General features: G+C 45.0%; 1 protein-coding gene across 1 annotated transcript in view; it reads right to left on the bottom strand.

Annotated features, from left to right (window-relative positions):
* The window catches only part of LOC144693541 (1-phosphatidylinositol 4,5-bisphosphate phosphodiesterase beta-2-like), a 151,285-nt gene extending 136,082 nt beyond the window's left edge, over positions 1–15,203 (bottom strand). The window contains exons 1-2 of the mRNA XM_078563385.1: positions 15,063–15,203; positions 1,131–1,208 (exon numbers count right to left, since the gene is read on the bottom strand). Of these exons, the coding sequence (XP_078419511.1) occupies positions 1,131–1,208; positions 15,063–15,203 (219 nt within the window). The remainder of the gene's footprint in view (positions 1–1,130; positions 1,209–15,062) is intronic.
* Positions 15,204–24,736: the final 9,533 nt, after the last annotated feature.

The raw sequence follows: 24,736 nt of genomic DNA, 5'->3' as shown, positions 1-24,736 counted from the left end.
CACTGGGTAGTCCCTTAATGTTTTAGTTGCATTTCTGATCAACGATTCATTCCATATGGACCGGCTCCCCTTTCGATTGTTAAATGGAATGCAATCGTCTCTTTAACACTTGCCTCTCAGTAACACTGACAGGTTTACCACAGGCCCACAAAGACCACAGACCCTGAGAGACCACAGGCCCTGAGAGACCACAGGCCCCAAGAGAGACCACAGGCCCCTAGAGAGACCACTGACCCAGAGAATACACAGATGCAGAGAGACCCCACGTTCTGAGAGCACAGAGACCAGAGAGAGAGACCACAGGCCCCAGAGAGACGTGTAAAAAGCAGAGATCTGAGCCTGGCTCTATCTCACCCATCAGTGGTTACACCCATCAGTCTCCACCTACCCGTAATATCCCTCAACCCAACCTACCCACAATATCCCTCAACCTCACCTACCTATAATATCCCTCAACCCCACCTACCCACAATATCCCTCACCATCTCACCTTATCCCTCAACCCCACTATCTCAGCATATCTCTCAATCCAACCAACCCACCTTTTCTCAGGTTAACTCTTGGTAGATGTGTTTCAATTTAACCCACCTTTATATCTTTGTTTCAACATACTCTAATATTCCCTAAAGAGTATTAGTATCTATGGAACCCGAACATCAGAGTATCATTGCCTTCAGGAGTTGAGTGTTGGAAATGGGGGGGCTGATCTAACTGAAGTGTTTGAGATGGCAAAACACTTCAATATGGAAAAACTATTTCCTTTGATGAGAGGGTCTGGAACAATGTGGCATAATTTTAAAACTAGAGCCAGCCTATTTAGGAATTAAATCAGGGAGCACTTCTTCACAGAAAGAAAATCTGGAACTCTCTTCCCCTAAAAGCTTTAGATTCTGGGTGTCCATTGGAGCTTTCAAGGCTGAGGTTGATAGATTTTTGTTGGGTAAAGGGATTAAGGGATCTGGAGCAAAGGCAGGTGAATGGAATTGAGTACAGATCAATTAGGGTATAATGGTAGAATGGTGGAACAGGCTCAAGGGGCTGAATAGCCACGTCCTGTTTCCAGGAGTGGAGAAAATTGAGAGGGAAATGTGCAAGTTCTAGGCCATTGAAGTTTTGATTATTCTCCTTACCTTATTCTGATAGGTCCAGTACAAAAAGTGCCCATGGGAATCAATACGTAGAACCACTGGTGATCCAACCCCTGTATCCTGAGGGTACAAAATAACACAACATTGGCTTAAATATTGCCAGCTCACATCTGGTCTCGGGAACTCTAGAAAACTGCTGCTATCATGAGAATTGAGTTGTCTGGCTGTGTTTTCAATGGATTCTGGCATTGATGGCACAGTGAGCAAGAAGAGTGGAAAGAGGAAAGAGAAAGCAAGGAAGAACTTACATTTCTATAGTGCCTTTAATGAGCACAGGATGTCCCAAAGCACTTTAGAACTAATGAAATACTTTTGAAGTGTAGTTACTGGGGTAATGTGGGAAACACAGCAGCCCCAGTTTGCACACTGCAAGGTTTCATAGGCAGTAATCAGATATTCACCAGATCTGTTTCTGGTGATATTCATTGAGGGATAGGTATTGATCAGGATGCCAGGGAGAACTTCCTGTTCTTCTTTAAATCATTTCTTTTATATCTTTTATATCCACCTGAGAGGACAGACGGGATCTTGATTTAATAATTCATCATTCATCCAACTGAGGCAAGAGACTGGCAAAGAGAGAGGGAGAAAGAGAAAGTGACAGAGATAGAAAGATAGAAAGAGAGAGACACAAAGAAAAAGATTGTATATTAGCCTGCCATATCTCAGTGCACCTCAGCGTAACTCACTTATCTTGCCATACTTCACTGTGTCTTACTGTAACTTACGATATACCACTGTTTCGTACTTAGTGTTATAAAGCCATGCTTTATATCAAAAATGACTTATGTATTTGTGGCCAAAAACCAGTGATTATGTTTTAAAGGACTAAAAGAGTATTCCAGTGACTTGAAACAGCAGTTTCTAAGATGGGTGAACATTTGCATCACGATATCTTACAAATTACAAAGTATTAAATTGCAGTCAACCTGTCTAGAAAACTCCATCAGAAACAATTACCTTGAAGGAGTGTGGATGGGCTATCTCCTAACCCATTCACAAGGCATCCATACAATCACCTGTGTACTCAACTCGGTAGGGTAAGAAACATTAGACATAATCATCTCCGACAATGAACTCTGGCTGAGAAAGGAATTCATCCAGCCATAATCTAATCATGTAAACCATGGACCTGGAATCCATTAGCCATGACCATTTTTGGGTAACTGATCATGTGATGAGCCAACTAACCCTCTTTTGTGTATATGAAACTGCTTTTCTCCAGGCCACAGAACAGAAGCAGAAGAGACGCCAAAAAGGCTGGACCACTGAGTGGGACACTTTCTCCAGCCAGCTTGTAAGTTTGAGCCCTGTCTGCTGATTGACCATCCATCCACCCCAGGCAAAGTTTTAAGAACCAGCTGCTACCTACACCATAAAAACAGAGAAATTATCTGTCAACATATTTAAATCATCTCGACGCCAAATCCAGAGGGACCCTCAAATTCAGCCTGAAACCATCCAAGTTGTCAGTCTACAAGACCTTTAACTTTTATTGGACTCTAAAAAGACTGCTTGACCTATCCTCCCACTCTGTAACTTACTTGTGTGTGTTTGTGTGTGTGTGAAAGTCGGAGTGTTGTTAATATTTTTATTAGACCCAGTTAAGTGCAATAATTACTATTTTCTTTTCTTTTTAAAAACTTTCAAGGAAACTTGTCTGTGTGTGACTTTTGCTGGCACAGTATGTAAACAGTTAAACATTCACTGAATTGGCGCGCATATTCTTTTTTTTAAAAACTATTACAGTCAAACAAGGAGTGATCACCTAATCGTAACACTGGTCACACCATTCTTTACCATGCTGTACAGTACAATGCATCTCACCATACTTCACACTTTCTTCAGGTACCATGCCTTAAAAGGGCATTGGTGACCATGGACTTCCATGTTTTAGTTCACAGTTATGTTTGGTAAGGTACTACAGTGGTTTATCATTGCCTTCTGCAGTTTTGGGTGGCCAAGAGACCCTCCCACTTTTACCACCTGCCATAGGTGTATTAGAAGAATCTACAGGTTGATAAGCAGCCTGTTTGGCCTCTTTATGAATGCACCTTACATGGCCATTAAGTCCCAGAATGGGAATCAAATCCAGAGTTTCTGGCTCAGAGGGAGGGATCCTACCACTGCATCCGCATCGTCCAAGGCCCCAGACATTCCTTTCAGGCGAAGGAGCACTTCACTTGTACCTCCTTCAATTTGGTCAACTGCATTTGCTGCTCCCAATGTGGTCTCCTCGACATTGGGGAGACTAAATGCAGACTGGGTGACCGCTTTGCAGAACACTTTCGCTCAGTCAGTAAGCATGACCCAGACCTCCCTGTCGCTTGCCATTTCAACACACCATCCTGCTCTCATGCCCACATGCCCGTCCTTGGCCTGCTGCAATGTTCAGTGAAGCCCAATGCAAACTAGAGGAACAGCACCTCATCTTCTGATTAGCCTTCCAGACTTAACATTGAGTTCAACAATTTCAAACCATATATAAATACTCCATATTTACCTCTTTTTCATCCATCTATTTATTTATTTTGTTTATTTATTTACCTTAAGCTCTGCCACCCCCCCCACCCATTCCATCAACAGGGCCATCTGTCACTTGATTTTATGTTTTGCTTTCACAGAGCGCTGACCCTTGTTCTGCTATTAACACATTCTGTTATTTTACCTTTATGCTACCATCAGCACCCTTTTTAGTCTTGTTACAATTGTCTTGTGTCCATGACATCTTTGTCAAATTTCTCCTTAGCTCCCACCCATCCCTGACCTTCTATTTTTCTCCATCTGCTCCACTCCCTCTTAAACAATATAAAATCCATCAGATTTCTACTTCTCTTTAGCTCTGAAGAAGAGTCATTTGGACTCAAAATGTTAACTCTGTTTCTTTCTCCACAGATGCTGCCAGACCTGCCAAGGTTTAAAACTAACTTAGCAGGGATGTGGGAACCAAGACATAATAACAGAGAGAAATACTAAGGTGCACAGAGAATTGGGAGAGACAGGTAGCGCTAGAATAGAAAATTAGGTGGAGTCAGGGTAAGAGAGAATGTATTAAAATCTAAATTTACAGTTACTGTGCAGGTGCATGAATGCGCGGAGTGTGGTAAATAAGGTTAGTGAGCTGCAGACGCAGATAGCCATGTGGAAATATGATGTGGCTGTAATTACAGAGACCTGGCTCAAAATAGGGCAGGATTGGTACTAAATATTCCTGAATACAAGGGGCAGGATCATCCCAGATTTGTACTAATTGCGGTAGCGGGCAGGAAAACGGACATTTTATCCTCCAGCCGCAATGGCGGGTTTTCACGCCATATCACCCACTTCCCGCCTCATTAATTATGCAGCCATGGGAAGCACGCCGTCAGGCTGGCAGGTGGCCTCTGAATCGCCCGCCACACCGTTACCTCTCTGTTTCCTCACTCTGGGTGCCTTATCTAAACTGCAGCAGTGCACACAGTTCTCAATGCTTGCAACCCAGGACTGCTCCAGTGAAAACATGGCCCTGAAAGCCAAGAAGAGTTCAGTGACCCATCTTTCAGAGGCCCGCCATGATTTCCTCCATCCCTGCTCTGGCCACAGCAGGTCCAGCAATCTCATCAATCCAGCTTGGAAGACGGTGGCAGTGGTGGTCAGTGCCAATGCTGCATACAAGAGGTTGGTCATCCAGTTCAGAAAGAGGATGAATGGTCTCATCCGTGCCACCAGGGTCGGGCAACCATCTCATCACTCTAAACTCACACACACACAAAGCCATCACACATGCACTGGCATCTCACTCACTGCCAGCTCAAGGGACATCACCACTCACTCTCTCACACACACCCTCACCTCTCCATCTGGCCTCATCTCCTCTGGAGACTGCCTCCTCAGCCCTCACCATCTTGGGGCCACTTGCACAGATCAACATGTGCCCCCACACACACCCTGTGTATACCCTCCTTCCCCAGCACAGCACTCGCTCTGCAGCTGTTGAAAAGCAACCACCGCCTTACTGCTGGTCTGGTAGGTAGAGATCTGCCTGTGAGTCCTCTAAAAGTGATGTGGTGCTGCCTGTGAAGCCTAGTGCTGATGACTGTGAGTGCTGCCCGAAGCAAGGTAGGCAAACAAGCTTCAACGTTCCAAATGAAGTGCAGCTCACCAGGTGCATGTTGCTTATGTGAAATACATCAGCGTACAATCACGGGTGATCCAGCATGGGGGGCTGATTCCGGCATTTTAAAAAAAGAGCACGGAGAGTTCACTTTAAAAAGAGCGGGGAGAGCAGGGAGACATCATTTCAAAAAGAGTGATGAGAGTTCATGTCAGACCAGCAGCAGAGTGACATCACGAACCACAACGAGTGCAGGGAAAGCAGCTGATTGGTGAGTAGGATTGGTGAGTATTTCTGGTCTTTAAAGTAAAAGTAAAGTCTTTAGTTTGTGTTTAGGTCTCCAGTCTTTTTTTCTTAATAATAGCTTGTTAAGTAGAAGATCGATACTGGTATATAAAAATAATTAATTACAATAAAGTAAAGAGTGGGGCTTCTTCAAGTGTAAAGAGCAGGGATACTAGAGTAATTAATTAATTAATTAATTAAACTACGATAGATGGAAGGATAGGTGATGTGCTGCTGCTGCAGCATGTGGGACCTGCTAGACACCAAGGTGATCCAGAGCGAACACATCTGTAGTAAGTGTTTGCAGCTCAAGGAGCTTTGAGTCTGAGTTGAGGAGCTGGAGTCTGAGCTGCAGACATTGCGCCACATCAGGGAGGGGGAACGTTACCTGGACACTTTGCTCCAAGAGGCGGTCACACCCCTAAGATTAGGTATTATGAATTTGATCTGTGATCAGGGACAAGAGGGTGTGACTGCAGATGAGGCACGTATTGGGACGCAGAGGGTAGCATTCGAGGAGACTCAGCCCCTGCAATTGTCCAACAGTTACGAGGTTCTTGCAAGCTGTGTGGATGAGAGTGGGGGCTGCAGGGAGGATGAACAAACTAACCACGGCACTGTGGTACAGGGAGCCATTCAAGTTGGGGGAGGAAGTAGGAACGTAGTAGTGGTAGGGGACAGTATAATTAGGGGGATAGGTACTGTTCTCTGCAGCCATGAGCATTAGTCCCAAAGGCTGGGTTGCCTGCCCCGTGCCAAGGTTAAGGACATCTCCTCAGGAGATGGACTTGGAGTGGGTGGGGAGGGATGGTACCAACGTTGGTACCAACGATATTGATAGGACTAGAAAGGAGGTTCTGCTGAAAGAATTTAAACAGTTAGGAGCTAAATTAAAAAGCAGAACCTCCAAGGTAATAATCTTAGGGGGTGAATTTTCCCCCTGTTGGGGGGGATGTTCAGGAGCGGGCGCGTGCAGGCGCGCCTCCGATCTGCCACCATTTTATGTGGGCGGGCCAATTAAGGCCCGCTCAGCTGACGTCCGCCAGGAAGAGCTATGCGCTTCCTGTGTGGGCGGGGGTGATTCCCTCATCTGGGAGTGCGCTCTTTCATGCATGCGTGAAAGAGCACACTCATCTCCCTGAGGCTAAGTGCTACCTCAGGGAGATCAGCGTCAAATTTAAAAATGGTAAATGTACATAAACAAAATGTCCCTGACATGTCCCCTCATGAGTTGGGGCACTTTAAATCAAACATTTATTACATTTTTAAAAGTCCTCATGAAACCTCATCCCACCCGTGAATGAGGTTTCATGCTTTTTATGAAGCCCACCAGGGCTCCCGGTCAACCCGCCAACCCTAAGGTTGGACGGGCAGGTCCATTAATGATGTTACTGAGTTTGTCAATGGCCTCAATAGGCCGTTGACAGGTCGGTGGGTGCACAGCTGATTCGGCTGTGCCCCCGCTGACCTGAAAGTTGAAATGACATGGGGTGACGTCAGGGATTCCACCCGACATCATCCCACATCATTTTACGTGTTGGCAAGCGGACCCCGCCCCCTGCTTGCCGACCTAAAGATCCTGGCTAGGATTGTTACCTAAACCATAGGCAAACTGACATAGGGTAAATAAAGTCAAGGGGTTACATGCGTGGCTCAAAAATTGGTGTGGGAGGAATGGGTTTCAATTCATGGGGCACTGGCATCAGTACCGGAGTAGAAGGGAGCTGTTCTGGTGGGGCGGGCTTCACTTGAACTGTGCTGGGACCAGTGTCCTGGCGAATCGAATAACTAGGGCTGTAGACAGGGCTTTAAGCTAAATAGAGGGAGGAGGGTTCTGGAGAGGGGATAAATAAGCTTACAAAACAAAAGAATATGGCATCATTGCAGGGCAGCTATTTAGGTAATGTTGTCCAGCGTGTGTCAGGAAGGGACAGAGTGTACAAACATTAAAAAAAAGCAGCAAATATTGTCAAAGGGGGAAAGAATGGTCAAAAGGCAAAATGAATGGCTCTTTACTTAAATGCATAGTAAATGTAGTATTTGGAACAAAATAAATGAATTAATAGCACAGATAGAAGTTAATGGGTATGATCTTATAGCCATTATAGGGACATGATTATAAGGAGATCAAAGCTGGGAACTAGATATTCAGGGGTATGTCACTTTTTGAAAGCACAGACAGGAAGGAAAGGGTGATGGGGTAGCTTTATTAGTACGCGGTGGAATAAGTGCGATAACAAAAAATGATCTTGGATCGGAAGATGTAGAATCCATATGGATGGAGGTAAAAAATAACAAGGGGAAGAAGACACTGGTGGGAGTAGTCTATAGGCCCCCTAAGAGTAGCTATACTGTAGGACAAAGAATAAATCAGGAAATAATGAGGGCATGTGAAAAAGGCAGTACATTAATCATGGATGACTTTAATCTTCATGTAGATTGGGAAAATCAAATTGGCAGAGGTTGCCATGAGCAAGAATTCATAGAGTGTATTCGGGACAGTTTCCGAGAACAATGTGTTATGGATCCAACCAGGGATCAGGCTATTTTGGATCTGGTAATGTGAATATAGGCAGGTTTCATAAATGATCTCAGAATGAAAGATCCCCTAGGAAACAGTGACCATAACGTGGTAGAATTTAGCATTCAGTTTGAGAGTGAGAAACTTGGGTCAGAAACAACTGTGCTAAACCTAAATAAGGGTAATTACAAAGGAATAAGGGCCGAGTTGGCTGGAGTGGACTGTGAAAGGAGTTTAGCAGAAAAAACAGTTGATGAACAATGGCAGATGTTTAAGAAAATAGTTCCTGACTCACAACAAAGATATATCCCAGCAAGGAAGAAGGGGATAAACCAACAATGTTAACCAAGGAAGTTAAGGATAGTGTCATATTGAAAGAAAAAGCATACAACTAATCACATAATAAGTGAGAGGATTGCGAAAGTTTTAAAAACCAACAAAAGATGACCAAAAAGATAATAAAGAGGGAGAAAACAAACTTTGAGAGTAAACTAGCAAGTAATATAAAAACGGACAGTTTTTTATACGGAAAGAGCTTCTTTAAATATATAAAAAGGAAGAGAGAGGCCAAAGTGAACATGGGCCCTTAGAGAATGAGGCTGGGGAAATAATGATGGGGAACCAGGAAATGGCAGAGCAGTTGAATAAATACTTTGCATCAGTCTTCACAGTAGAAGATAATAGCATTCCAAAAATACTAAATAATCAAGGGGAAAAAGTGGGGGAGGAAATAAATACAATAATTATCACCAGAGAAAAAGTACGAGGAAACTGATGGGGCTAAAGGCCAATAGGTCCACTGGATCTGATGGGTTGCATCCTAGGATTTTAAAGGAATTAGCTACAGAGATAGTGGATCCACTGGTAGTAATCTTCCAAGAATCTTTAGATTCTGGAAAAGTCCCAAAGGATTGGAAAACAGCTAGTGCAACACCCCTATTCAAAAAGGGAGGGAGACAAAAATCAGGTAATTATAGACCAGTTAACTCAACATCTGTCATTGGGAAAATGTTGGAGTCTATTACAAAGGATGTAATAGCAGAGCATTTAGAAATGCATAATATAATCAAGCAGAGTCAGCATGGCTTCATGAAGGGGAAATCATGCCTGACAAATTTATTAGAATTCTTTGAGGAGGTAACAAGCAGGACAGATAAAGGGGAACCAGTAAATGTAATATATTTGGATTTCCAAAAGGCGTTCATAAGGTACCACGCATAAGGCTACTTAATAAGATAAGAACCCATGGTGTTGGGGGTAATATGTTAGCATGGATAGAGGATTGGCTAACTAATGGAAGACAGAAAGTTGAGATAAGGGGGGGCATTTTCAGGATGGCAACCTGTAACTAGTGGCGTGCAACGGGGATAAGTGCTGGGGCCACAATTATTTACAATATAAATGACTTGGATGAGGGAAGTGAATGTATTATCGCCAAGTTTGTGGATGACGCAAAAATAGGCGGGAAGGCAAGTGGTGAAGATGACGCAAAGAGTCCGCAGAGGGATATAGACAGGCTAAGTGAGTGGGCAAAAACTTGGCAGATGGAATATAATGTGGGAAAGTGTGAGGTTTTGCACTTTGGCAGGAAATATAGAGCAGCTGGATATTATTTAAATGGAGAAAGACTGCAGAAAGCTGCAGCACAGAGGGATTTGGGGGTCCTCGTGCATGAATCACAAAAAGCCAGCATATAGGTTCAGCAGGTAACAGGGAAGGCAAATGGAATGTTGGCCTTTAGTTCAAAGAGAATGGAATTTAAAAATAGGGAAGTCTTGCTAAAACTATACAAGACACTAGCTAGACCACACCTAGGGCTGAATTTTGCCCTCATTGGGTGGGCACGTCAGGCAGGCCCGGGAGTGGTCGCGAAGCCAACTGCCGCCTGCGATCAGGCCTCGATCACGATTTCACACTGGCTGGCCAATTAAAAGGCGCGCTCAGAGCCTCAGCACTGCCGAGGTGGGGTTGGGTGGTGGGTGAGCGCTGAAGTTCCTGCATGCACGCGAGTGCGCACAGTAAAAGCTCCCTGAGGCACAGAGCTGCCTCAGAGAGCTGAAGATTTTTAACATCAAAATAAAGATATTAAAAATAATGAAAACTTGTCCCCTCATGTGACTCTGTCACATAAGCAGGGACATGTTAAATGGTGAGTGTTAAAAGGTTTTATTTTTTTAAATCACTGGTCGAAACCTCATCCAGCCTGTGGATGAGGTTTCACCAAAAACGCAAAGGTCGCTTGGCCTTTTCGCCTACCCATCAACAGAACGGTTGGACAGGCAGCCAAAAGTTCTAGTCAATTAATTGATTTAGGGCCTTAATAGGCTGCTTAATTGTTGGCGGGCACACTGCTGACTCCCACGCACGCCCGCTGACCGAAATATCCTGCGAGTACATGATGATGTTAGGACGCTCGCCCGACATCTTCATGCATCATTTTATGTTCGTTCGGGTCAGATGTCATGAAGCTATTAATGTATATAATATTATTGGAAAATATTTTTCTTTTAAAATAGAGGTTTAGTCTGTGGGTGTGTCTTAATTGGATTTAAGCCAGCTAGTCTGGGTGCTTTGATGTGTACTAGTTTTGAGATGTAAGAGAGGTAGAGTACATTTGTATTTTTTGAATAGAGCATTCAAGAAAGCGAGTGAAATCTGGCATCTAGCTAGCAGAGACCAAGCAATGTTTATATTACTAATAAAATTGGTACTATGAAATGGGTTTTATTGTTAGAAGGGGCTGGTGATACAATTAGAATATACATTCAATGAGCTGTGTTAGGTATAACTTCAGCAGTTTTGTGTGTACAGGGCAGAGGCAATGTAAGATCAAAGTAGCTGTAAGCCTACAACTGTCTCCACAGGAACCAAAATGAGAGGAACGTCATTTTGAATTCATAAGGTGAAAATGCTTTGCCTGGTGTCTGGTTAAGTCTATGGGTTACTGTTGCCTTAATGCAGATTAGTTTGGGAATTTGTTAAAAGTTATGATAGTAGTAATCTGTAGCCATGTGTATGTGTTTAATGTGTTGTAATTTAATAAAACGTTTCATTTAGTTTAATATAAAACCTCTTGAGAACGGGTGGTCTGATTCCTGAATTTAGAGTTGCATCTCGAGCATACCACTTAAAATATAGGTTATGACAGTTGTTTAAAGTTTCCCTCTGGAATTTTTAAATAACTCAGCCATACCAAAAGGCTGTCTCATAACATCAGGCACACGCCCACCCGACAAGAGAAAAATTCTGTCCCTAGAATACTATGAACAGTTTTGGTCCTCTTATCTAAGGAAGGATATACTGGCATTGGAGGCAGTCCAGAGAAGGTTCACTAGGTTGATCCTGGGTATGGAGGGATTTTCTTATGAGGAGAGGTTGAGTAGGTTGGGCCTGTACACATTAGAGTTTAGAAGAATGAAAGGTGACCATATTGAACCATATAAGATTCTTAGGGGGCTTGACAGGGTAAATGCTGAGAGGTTGTTTCCACTTGTGGGAGAGTCTAGGACCAGAGGGCATAATCTCAGAGTAAGTGGTTGCCCATTTAAGACAGAGATTAGGAATTTCTTCTCTCGGAGGGTAGTGAATCTGTGGAATTCTTTACCATAGAGAACTGTAGAGCTGGGCCACTAAGTATATTCAAGGCTGGGATAGACAGATTTTTAATCAGTAAAGGAATCAAGGGATTATGGGGAAAAGGTAGGAAAGTGGAGTTGAGGATTATCAGATCAGCCATGATCTCTTTGAATGGCGGAGCAGACTCGATGGGCCAAATGGCCTACTTCTACTTCTGCGTCTTTTGGTCTTATAGTCTGGCAAGCAGGGCTTATAATGATATGCAGATGTATTAAAATGACATTCCTGACGTGCCGCAGCAGGAAACGCAGTCCGCCATGACGGGCGTAGTGGACAATCGCAACTGGTTTCACGACAGCGTGAAAGCAATTTTTGACCTTCCCGCCATATTGTCCACTCACTCCCACCATGACGCCCGAAGCAAACAGGGATGGAAAATTCCACCCATGGTGTTCAGGAAAGATAGAGAAGGAAAGAAAGGAGGGGGTTTGCAGTATTGATTAAGGAGAACATTGCAGTGCTGGAGAGGATGGATAGAATTAAGATTCACACTAAGTGGGGTAACGGGTACTGGTGGTTTTTGTGCTGTATCATCCTCTTCCCTCGTCATAAATAATGCAGTCATGGGAAACACGCTGGATCGCTGGCTCCTGGCCACTGATTTGCCCGCCACGCCATTGCTTCGCCGCTTCTTCACGCTGGGCACCATGTTTAATCTGCAGCCACATGCACAGTTGTCAATGTTTGCAGCCCAGGACTGCTCCGGTGAAGACTTGGCCCAAAGTCCAAGAAGAGTGCAGCACCCCGATTCAGTGACACATCCCTGGGATGCCTTCTGGATGCCGTGGAGGCCCACCGCGATGTCCTCTACTCCCGCTCTGGCCACAGGAGGTCCAACAGTCTCACCTCTCTGGCTTGGGAGGTGGTGGCAGAGGTGGTCAGTGCCAATGCTGCACACAAGAGGTCAACAACCCAGCACAGAAACCATCTCATCAATCTCAAATCACCCACTCACAAGCCCATCACATATTCACTGGCATATCACTCACTGCCAGCTGAAAGGACATCACCATTCATCCTCTCACACACACCCTCACATCTCCATCTGGCTCATTTCCTCTGGAGATTGCCTCCTCAACCCGTCCATGGCTCCACTCAGCACACACATACGTCTGGCATCCTTCTTATTTGGTCTGGCGTGCTCCCTGCTCACATTCTCTCCATCTATCTTTATACAGGACAAGATTGCGCACAATCACCAGGAGAGGTCCCAGATCGGGGGTGGAGTGCTGGACATCAAGGTCCTCACTCTGTTCAAGAGTTGCGCATTGGAGCTGTCCGGACAGGATGCAGACTGTTCCTGTGGTGACAGTGAGGTCAGCAGGGAAGACGCACGTGAGGATCCTGCACCACATCATCCCCCTCTCAACACTACTCTGAGTCCAATGTTCTGTGTTCAACGTGGCTGCCAAACGCTAATAATCTCCACTTTCTGTCCTAGGCACATCTGACCCATTGCCCTCAGGCAACCTTGAGCCCAACCCCAGTGCCAAGAGCACCTCAGATGAGGACCCTGAAGGCAGCACCGTTAAAGACCTGTCACGGAGCTCACCCGCACCCTCCACCAGCGCAGCAACACGCACCTCGGTGGGGCATAGATGTAGAGCAGCCTAAGGGTCACAATCTGGTGAGCACAATCTGTTCCACAGTAGGCGGAGGCAGGGACATCCTTGGTGGCTGGCACTCAGAGGACTGCTGGGGGCAAGGAATCTGCTGAGTCCGAGTCAGATGATGAGCCTCTGGACTCAGTCGTCAATCAGTTCGTAAAGCTGCAAAGACAATCAGTTCGTGAAGCTGCAAAGACAATCACGGGAACATCAGGAAGGAATGTCCGGTGCACACCTCAGATTGCAAGTGATGATCAAGCATTCTGTCTGCCTTCAGTGCAAGGTGATAGTGCCAGCATGCCATTTCCAGAGGTCAACATTGGCAGGATGGCAGCCGCCATGGAGACCTTGCTCCAGGACATCGGCCCTGCACTGCTGCATGGGCTGAACTCCATCATTGACGTCAACTTGGCCTCCAACAGTGTCAACTCAAGAGAGGTGCAGGATAGCTCGATCTCACTCCAGTATTCCCCTCTCCTAAAGGAGTCAGCCAGGAGCCGTCGGGCACCCACAGGGTGGAGGACCAGCAGCACGATGCCCCTCGGCCACCCACCCAGATGACTCCAGGAATGTTCAACTGATCCAAATCCTCTCTTCCTGTGACCCCCGCTGATCCAGCTCCACTGGCCAAGGAGCGTACAGCTGGCTCACAGCAGGACACCCAAAGCAGGCCGGGACCCTCCAGGTCTCGGCCCTCCAGGGGATGCACACCGAAGTCATCACAGACAACAGGGTGTAGCAGTCAGCAGGCTGCCTCCACTTCCACTGTGGTTGTCGGGGGAACACCAAGACATAGCAGCAGGGTTAGGAAAGTTAAGTAGATGTAGTTGCACAGTGTGGGCATGGGTGTTAATCATGTACATAGGATTCACTATTGTAAATAAACTCCCAGAATGTCTCCTTGCCTATGACTCCTCGTTATGATGAGCAGTGTTCCTGTCACTCAGTTGTGAAACCTTGGTTCCTGCACAAGATAAAGGCAGGTGTCTCAGTCCAGGGCCTCTTCCCTGTGCAGTGTGTAACCTTCAGAGCAAAGTGATGGTCTGGCTTCACACTCACTGGACACATCAGAGGTGCTTGTCATTGCTGCCAGAATGTCGCGGGCAGGCACCACAGAGTTCCATCATTCTCTCTATGTACTCTCAGCATCTTTGAGGTGGGGCTGGCCCCCCTATCTCTTCAGCATCTGTGACCAGGGTTCAGGTGCTGAAGGCTGACAAAGGATCAGATGCATTTAAAGTTTCACAGGTGCTTCTCCATGATATGACCCTGATCACAGAGCACAAGCAAGCTACCTTCAGCCAGACAGGAATTAGATATTCACAGAGGCAATGTGAAGATCTAAAACGTGTCCTCACTGCATGTCATGATCATCCTCCTGGAATCTTGCGACTACTAGGGCCTCTGCTAAGTCTCCATCACATGAGCCTGAGCACCTTAAATCAAAGTTCTCTGATTCTCAATCCTTTCACTAATAGGAATGGTTTCTCCCTATCTACATTGTCCAGACTTCTCATGATTTTGTAAAACTCTGTTAATTCTCCACTCAACCTTCTCTTCTGTAAAGAGAACAACCCCGGTTTCTCCAATCTATCCATGTAACTGGAGCTCCTCATCCCTGAAACCATTCCCATTAATCTTTTCTGCATCCTCCCTTCACATCCTTATGCGCGCTGCCATCAGCCACACAGGAATCAAACGTTCACAGATGCAAGGTGAGGATGTCAGGACTGTCCTCACTACATCTCATCTTCATCCTCCACGAATCTTACAGCTATGAGGGTCTCCCGAGCGCCCCTGTCTGACCTGGCCAGTGCGATGTCATTATTGTCAGCATCCGCGTCTTCGAGGATCTCATCATCATCATTCCCTTTGACGTCCTCCTCATGGGATGAGACATATAGCTCTTCCATCTTCTCCTCAGCTAGGTCCACCCCCCTTGCAGCAGCACCACGTTGTCCGCACTCACCTTCAAGCTCCCTCAAAATTCCCATCTATTTGCTGCCCTTGTCCTTCTAGATGGTTTTGGTCATGGGTTTGGAAGGTGCTGTTGAAGGAGCCTTGGTGAATTCCTGCAGTGCATCTTGGTAGGAAGAATGAGGAAAGGCATATAAAATAAAGGGTACAATTATAAAGGGGGTGCAGGAGCAGATGGATCTGGGGGTAATACAACCACCTGGAAGTTCCCATCCGAGTCATTCACCATCCTGACTTGGAAATATATCACCGTTCTTTCGTTGTTGCTGGGTCAAAATCCTGTAACTCCATTCCTAACAGCACTGTGGGTGTACCTACACCATATGGACTGCAGTGGTTCAAGAAGACAGCTCACCACCACCTTCTCAAGGGCAACTAGGGATGGGCAATAAATGCTGGCCCAGCCATATCACTGAAAGTTGCAGGGCAGGTTGGGAGAATGGTTTTTAAAGCATAAGAGATACTGGGCTCTATAAATAGGGACATAGAATACAGAAACAAGCAAGCTATAGTAAACCTATATAAAACACTGGTTTGACCTCAACTAGGATACTGCATCCAGTTCTGGGTGGAACACTTTGGGAAGGATGTGAAGGGAGGATGCAGAAAAGATTAATGGGAATGGTTTCAGGGATGAGGAGCTCCAGTTACATGGATAGATTGGAGAAACCGGGGTTGTTCTCTTTACAGAAGAGAAGGTTGAGTGGAGATTTAACAGAGTTTTACAAAATCATGAGAAGTCTGGATAATGTAGATAGGGAGAAACCATTCCTATTAGTGAAAGGATCGAGAATCAGAGAACATTGATTTAAGGTGATTGGCAAAAGAAGCCACAGTGACATGAGAGTTTTTTTTTAACACAGCAAGTGGTTAGGATCTGGAATGCTCTGCCTGAGAGTGTGGTAGAGGCAGATTCAGTTGTGGCTTTCAAAAGAGAACTGAATCATTATCTGAGAAGGAAAAATTTGCAGGGCTACAGGGAAAAGGCAGGGGAGTGGCACAGTAAAGGTAAATTGCTCTTGCAGAGGGCCAATACTGATGCGACGGGCCGAAAGGCCTCTACTGTGTTGTGTCCATTGCCGTATCCATTCTATGATTTTATGATCCCATAACATACACTACTGTTTCATAACTCAACGCACCACCCCTTACCATCGCTCACTGTAACATTATTAACCTTACTATTTTACCATAATTCACTACCTTACTGTAACTCATTGAATCTCACTTTAACTTACTTATAGCTCACTACTGTACCTCACCATTCCTTACTGTACCTTACTACACTACAAAATCAAAATAATGCAAATACTGGAAGGCTGAAAGAAAAACAGAAAATGCTGGGCATGTTCAACAGGTTTGGCAGCATATGTGAGGAGAGAAATAAAGTCAACGTTTCAGGTCAATGGCCTTTCATCAGAACTGGAAATATGCCTTTGGTCTTCCCAATGTAGAGCAGGCTACACTGTGAGCAGTGAATATAGTATACTAAATTAAAAGAAGTAAAAGTAAATTGCTGTTTCGCCTGTAAGGCATGCTTGGGGCCATGGAAGTAGGTAATAGAGCTGGTGTTACATTTCCTGCTCTTGCATTGTTAGGTTACATTGGAAGTTGAGGGGTACTGGGAGTGATTGAGGAATGGGCCAGGATATTGAGAGGGAGCTGTTCCTTCAGAATGCTACGATGTGTTTGGTGGTAGCATCATGCTGGAGGTGGCAGAAATGGCGGAGGATGATCCATTGAATACAGAGGCTGGTGTGGTGGAAAGTGATGATGAGAGGATCCTATCATGTTTCTGGGAGGGAGGGAGGGAGGGGAAGGGGTGAGAGCAGGTGTGCATGAAATGGATGGACACAGTCGAGGACCCAATAAATCACTGTGTGGGGAATTCTTGGCTGAGAAAGAAGGAAGGCATATTGGAAGCATTAGTATGGAAGTTGGCCACACCAGAACAGATGTGATGGAGACAGAGAAACTGAGAGAATAGAATAGAATACTTACAGGAAGTTCGATGGGAAGAAATGTAGTCAAGGTAGCTGGGGAGTCAGTGGGCTTATAGTGAATATTCTTTGATAGCCTATTCCCATAAATGGAGACAGATAAGTCAAGGGAGGGAAGGGAAGAGTCATAGATGGGACATGTGAAGGTGAAAGATGAGTGGAAATTTGAAGCAAAGTTGATGAAATTCAGGGCGAAAGCAGGAAATGGCACCAATAAAGTCATTAAACCTGTTGATAAGGGGGGTCACTGTTGTTGCTCAATTAACTAACCTTTAACTTACTGAACACCAACTCTTTGACACTTCCTCTTACCTGCCCCTGGATCATGACACAATCACTAAACATCAAGCTCTTGTTTCCAGCACTATCACTGACCTCAATTCCTCTGATGTCTTCCCTCTATGACTTCCAAACCCAAAAAGCCCGTTCTACATAAACCAAGATCCACAAACAGGACTGCCCAGGTAGATGTTTCAGTTTCTCCCAGTTTCAGCCTATTCCTGCCCACTGAACTGATTTTTTCCTATCTTGACTCTATTTTTCTCCCTTTGTCCAATTTTTTCCCACCTACCTCTGTGGCTATTCCAATGTCTTCTGTCACTTTAACAGTTTTCAGTTTCCAGGCCCAAACTGTCTCTTCTTCACCATGGATGCCCAAACTCAATCTACACCTCCATCTTGTTAAATGTCAAGGGAGATGGTTAGATTCTGTCTTTCTGGAGATGGTCATTTTCTGGCACTTGTATGGCGTAAATGTTGCTTGATCCCAATGTTGTCCAGCTCTTGTGCAGATGGACACAGACTGCTTCAGTACCTGAGGAGTCGTGAATGATGAACATTGTGCAATCATCAGCGAACATCTCCACTTCTGACCTTCTGATGGAGGAAAGGTCATTAAGTAGCTGAGGATGGTTGGACTGAGGCCACTACCGAGGGATTCCTGCAGCAATGTCCTGGGCTGAAATGATTGGCCTCCAACAACCACAACTGTTCTCCTTTGTGCTAGGTATGACACTGACCTATGGAGAGTTTTCCCCCGATTCCCATTGAAGTTAATTTTTCTGGGGCTGCTTGTTCCACTCTCGGTCAAATATTGCCTTGATGTTAAGGGAAGTCACTTCTGGAATTTTGTCCATGTTTAGACCAAGGCCCCAATGAGGTCTGGAGTTGAGTGGTTCTGGCGGAACCCAAACTGAGCAACAGTGAGAAGGTTATCTATCACTTTTCTGATTATTGAGAGTAGACTGATAGGGTGGTAGTTGGCATGATTGAATTTGCCTGCTTTTTGTGGACAGGCATACCCGGACAATTTCCACATTGTCGGGTAGAACCCAATGTTTGTGGCTGTACTGTGTCTAGTTCTGGAACACAGATCTTCAGTACTATTGCCGGGATGGCATGTTGTCAGGACCCATACCCTTTGCTGTATCCAGTGCACTCAGCCGTTCTTGATATCATGTGGAGTAAATCGAATTGGCTGAATACTGGCATCTGTGATGCAGGGGACCTCAGCAGGAGGCCGAGATGGATCAGCCACTCAGCATTCTAGCCTCATTACTCTTCCTCACTCCATTTTTTAGTAATGCCTCTATTCCTTTCTCCCAGTTTCTCTGTCTCTGTCACATGTGTTCTGATGATGCCACTTTCAATACTAGGGCTTCCAATTTGTTTGCCTTTTTACTCAACCGAGGATTCCTCCTCCCGCTATGGTTGATGGGGCCCTCGACTATGTCTGACCCATTTCCCAACTTCTGCTCTCAAAACCAAGATATGGTTCCCCTTGTCCTCATTTTCCATCCCCCTGCCTCTGAATTGAACAAACCTTCCTCCACCATTTCCACCACCTCCAGTGTGATCCCACCACCAAACACATCTTCCCCTCCCCTTTCAGCATTCCAAAGAGACTATTCCCTCTGTGATACCCTGGTCCTTTCCTCAATTAACCCAACACCTCCTTCTCTTCCCGTACACCTTTCCGCGCCAGCACAAGAGATGCAACACCTGCCCTTCTAGCTTCTCCATTCCCACTATCCAAAGACCTAAGCACACACCTTCGAGGTGAAACAGAGATTTAGTTTACTTTTTCAATTTAATATGCTTTATTCACTGTTCACGGTGCAATCTTCTCTACATTGGAGAGACCAAATGCAAATTAGGTGACCATTTTGTAGAACACCTCGTTCAGTCCACAAATGCGGCCCCATGCTTCCAACTGCCTGTCACTTTAATTCCCTGCTCCACTTCCACTCTGGCCTCTCTGTCCTTGCCCTCCAACGCTGCTCCAATGAAACCCAACCCAAGCTTGCGGATCAGCACCTCATCTTTCCATTAGGCACTTTACAGCCTTCTGGACTCAGATCATAACCTCTGTCCCCATTTTTTTAGGCAGCAGCTGTTGGTGAGGATCCTGTTATTACCATTTACACTTCCTCTACACCCCAAAGTTGTTTCTTTACTTGCCCTATTATCATCTCTTTGTGTCTTGCACCACCTTCCCTTTTTTTTTTATTTAATCTCTCTTGCCTTCCACCCTATCACAGACTTCCCTTTTGTTCTTTCCTTCCCTCCCACCTTTTCCTGCCTCTGAATTTGCTTAAAATCTGTTACATCTCCAATGTTAACTCTTAGTTCCAACAAAAAGTCATCAACCTGAAAATTGGATGAATTTTCCCATGGGCACTGGGACTCTGACATTTGGAAGGTATGTGGGTCCCGAACACATGCTGGGGCAGCTTTCAATGAGGCGGTCTCATAATTGGCTGCATCTAGGTTTGGTGACCAATTAAGGATGGTGGGAGGGATCGCGACACAGAAAGGCCAATGAGAGGGCCCGCAGCACTGGACAACTGGCAGCGCCACCAGGAAAGGGTGCTGCTGCCGAAGGGTAGATGAATACTCTCAGATGTTGGTATGAAGGGGGTGCCCTCCCATGGAAATGATTGTGACTGTGGCCATGACCATTTCCAGCTTTGCCATTCCTTCACTAGGAGTTTGAGAGGAGGTTCCGATGGCACTCAGACAGGAAGCCACTTGCAGCAGTTGCCAGGTTCTGCATTCAACTGGGGTCCCGTACGACACTGGGGAAATTCCGTAGGCATGGGAAAATGCTACCTGATTGGAACCTTAATTGAAGTTATTGGCTGCCCGCCTCTGTGGAACGGGCTGCCAATTCCCCTGGGGAAGCCAACGTGAGGTGGGACAGCAGCAGAGAGCCATACTGACAAGGTTTCTGCTATTTTCCCAGCCCCTCCCCCTCCTCTAAGCCCCGGGGTGGGTAGAATTCAGCCAGTTAAGTCTGTTTCTTTCTCCACAGATTCTGTCTGATCTGCTGAGTATTTCCAGCATTATCTGTTTTTTTTACTGCATTCTCTCCGTACCTTACCATACCTCACTGGTACTCACAGTTACTTACTGTACTTCACCATACCTTAATATTCCACACCATACCTCATTGCACTTAATCATACATTACTGCACCACAACACACTACTCAGTGTACCTCATCATTCCTTACAGCATCATTTCATACTGTATGTTACTTTTCCTCACTGCCCTCACCATTCCTCACTGGCTACGCCATTCCTCGTTGGCTGCACTGTCCCTCACCGTTGCTCACCTCACCTTACCATTCCCCACCAGTCTAACTGTTTCTCACCACAGCTTACCTTTCCACACCATATTTCACCGCACCCCACCACACTTTCCTTTATAATGTTCTTGGAAAAGTTCATCAGGAGTTACATAGAAAATAGGAGCAGGAGTAGGCCATTCGGCCCTTCGAGCCTGCTCCACCATTCATTATGATTATGGCTGACCATCCAACTCAATAGCTTCTTCCCATATCCTTTGATCCCTTTCGTTCCAAGAGCTATATCAAACTCCTTCTTTAAAACATACAGTGTTTTGGCCTCAACTACTTTTTGTGGTAGCGAATTCCACAGGCTCACCACTCTCTGGGTGAAGAAATTTCTCCTCATCTCAGTCCTAAATGGTCTATCCAGTATCCTCAGACTGTGATCCCTGGTTCTGGACTCCCCCACCATCGGGAACATCCTTCCTGCATCTACCCTGTCTAATCCTGTTAGAATTTTATAGGTTTCTATGAGATCCCCCTCATTCTTCTGAATTCCAGTGAATATAATCCTAACTGACTCAATCTCTCCTCATATGTCAGTCCTGCCATCCCAGGAATCAGTCTGGTAAACCTTCGCTGCAAGAATATCCATCCTCAGATAGGGAGACCAAAACTGCACACAATATTCCAGGTGTAGTCTCACCAAGGCCCTGTATAATTGCAGCAAGACATCCCTGTTCCTGTACTCAAATCCTCTCACTATGAAGGCCAACATACCATTTGCCTTCTTTACCACCTGCTGCACCTGCATGCTTACCTTCAGTAACTGGTGTACGAGGACACCTAGGTCTCATTGTACATTCCCCTCTCTCAATTTATAGCCATTCAGATAATAATCTGCCTTCCTGTTTTTGCTACCAAAGTGGATAACCTCACATTTATCCACGTTATACTGCATCTGACATGCATTTGCCCACTCACTCAGCTTGACCAAATCACACTGAAGCATCTCTGCATCCTCCTCACAGCTCATCCACTATTTCTAGGGCCACTTTCTTATGTATTCTGGGATGTAGATTATCAGGCCTTGGGGAGTTATCGGCCTTCAATCCCATCAATTTCCCCAACACCATTTCCCTACTAATACTGATTTCTTTCAGTTCCTCCCTCTCACTAAACCCTGTGTTCCCCAACGTTTCTGGTATGTTATTTGTGTCCTCCTTTGTGAAGACGGAACCAAAGTATGTATTTAGTTGGTCAGCCATTTCTTTGCTCCCCATTATAAATTCCCCTGTTTCTGACTGTAGGGGACCCACATTTGTCTTCACCAATCTTTTTCTCTTCACATACCTATAGAAACTTTTACAGTCACTTTTTATGTTCCCCGCAAACTTACTCTCAGACTCTATTTTCCCCTTCTTAATCAATCCCTTGGTCCTCCTGTGCTGAATTCTAAACTGCTCCCAATCCTCAGGTCTGTTGTTTTTTTTAGCCAATTTGTATGCCTCTTCCTTGGATCTAGTACTATCTCTAATTTCCCTTGTAAGCCATGGTTTGGCCACCTTTCCGGTTTTACTTTTGCGCCAGACAGGAATAAACAATTATTGCAGTTCACCCATGCACTCTTTGAATGTTTGCCATTGTCCATCCACCGTCATCCCTTTAAGTAACATTTCCCAATCCATCATAGCTAATTCGCGCCTCATACCATCATAGTTTCCTTTATTAAGATTCAGGACCCTAGTCTCAGAACCAACTATATCACTCTCCATCTTGATGAAGAATTCTATCATATTATGGTCGCTCATCCCCAAGGGGCCTCGCACAACTAGATTGCCAATTATTCCTTTCTCATTACACAATACCCAGTCTAGGATGGCATGTTCTCTAGTTGGTACAGCCTGCTTTAACCAATATTAGCCAATAAGGGAGGTGGTGGTGTAGTGATATTGTCACTGGACTAGTCCTCCTGATACCCTGGTAATGATTTGGGGACCTGGGTTCAAATCCCACCACAACAGAGGGTGAAACTTGAATTCAATAAAAAAATTTGGAATTAAAAGTCCAATGATGACCATGAAACCATTTTTGATAGTTGTAAAAACCCATCTGATTCACTAATGTCCTTTAGGGAAGGAAATTTGACATCCTTACGTGGTCTGGCCTACATGTAACTCCAGACCCACAGCATGTGGTTGACTCTTAAATGCCCTTTGAAATGGCCAAGCATGCCACTCAGTTCTCAAGGGCAATTAGAGATGGGCAATAAATGCTGGCCCAGCCAACGATACCCACATCCCATGAACAAATAAAAAAAATTAATGCTGGATTTAGCAATAAATGTCATTACAATTGTGCAGCAATGTTTAGCTGACTTTTAAACTCTGTTTCATGCCACAATTACTTACATCATCCCATTTAATGAACTTCTCTCCATGGACCAGGGGGCCTTTTACCACGATCTCAGTCAGTAAAGGAGCTGTTCCCGCCATTCTCAATTAAATAAAAACCACTGAAGTGTCTAAGCAGAGTTTTGAAAGGGCTGAGAGCCACTGAGCACGCTGCCGACAGCAGCAGCACACTCTGGGTACAATTCCAGGAAGGGAAAAAAAAACCACTCTTATTTATAATTAAACATCAGTCCTGAGTCAAATAAAAACTAGCAGTATGTAAAGTGAAATGCAAATCGGAGCAAACAGCAGGCACACTGAGAAAAACACATTTGGCTGTTAATCACACCAGGCGGAAGTAGCTGCTCGCATTGTGACAGCCCTGTCTCTCAGTAAAACACACACCTCACTCTCCCTTTTGACATTGTCTGTTCTTTCAAGACATTTCATAGGTTTAAACATTGCTACGGCAGTTATATAATTTACCACCACATGCGTGTGGCTAACACTTTATTCCAACGGCTGCTGTAGCACTATTACACACTTTATTGCATGATTGGGTCAATTGTGCTTAATGCTGTTGTTAGTACCCAGGGGTCAGAGGGTATTTTGTCCAGTCAGTGCCAGGGGTGAGAGGACATTTGTCCAGTTAGTCTTTACCATGACCTTTCTTGATACCTCCACTGTCTCTAAATTGTCAGATTGATTATCTGACATCCAGTACTGGATGAGCAGAAATTTCCTTCAATTAAATATTGGGAAGTCTGAAGCCATTATTTTTGGTTCCACTTCAAACTCCATTCCCTTGCCACTGACTCCTTCCCTCGCCCTGGCAACAGTCTGAGATTACACCAGTCTATTCCAAAACTTTGAGCCATCGGCTACCTGTGCCTGAGCTCTGAAATTCCCTCCTTAAACCTTGCTGTGTCTCTACACCACATTCCTCCTTTAAAACTTTTATTAAAATCCCCTTCTTTGATCAAGCTTTTGGTCATTTAACCTAATATCTCCCTATGTGGCTGAGTGTCATACTTTGTTTTATAATGCTCCTGTGAAGCACCTTGGGACATTATATTAAAAGTGTGATATAAATGAAAGTTGTTGTTGTAGTATCCAAGGGTCAGAGTGTGTTTTGTGCAGTTAACACCCAGAGATCAGTGTTTCGTTTTGCATTCGGGGTCTAAACAGGATTCTTTGGGGCTTGTCTATTGTCCCAAAGTAAGCTGCTCGAAACTGTAGTGTGTTAAAACCATTACTCTTTATTAACAGTTACTATGTACATATTGGGAACTCTTGCATGAGGTTGGAATTTCTCCTCCCTCCAGATCTCTGTTACTCAATCATGTGATGTTACATCATCATTACATTAGCATCATGTGCTTCTGATGTCAACCCTTTACTTTACATCTCCTCCCAAGTCTTTATCTCAATTTTATACATCCTCCTACATCGCCCCGCAAAGTTTCAGACGTCACAGGGCTAGGTTCTGATGTGTCTTGACCAAT

This window comes from Cetorhinus maximus, chromosome 18, assembly GCF_964194155.1.
Source record: "Cetorhinus maximus chromosome 18, sCetMax3.hap1.1, whole genome shotgun sequence".
NCBI lineage: Eukaryota > Metazoa > Chordata > Chondrichthyes > Lamniformes > Cetorhinidae > Cetorhinus > Cetorhinus maximus.
Note: the sequence above shows the minus strand (reverse complement) of the source record. Positions and strands in the feature narration are given on the sequence as shown.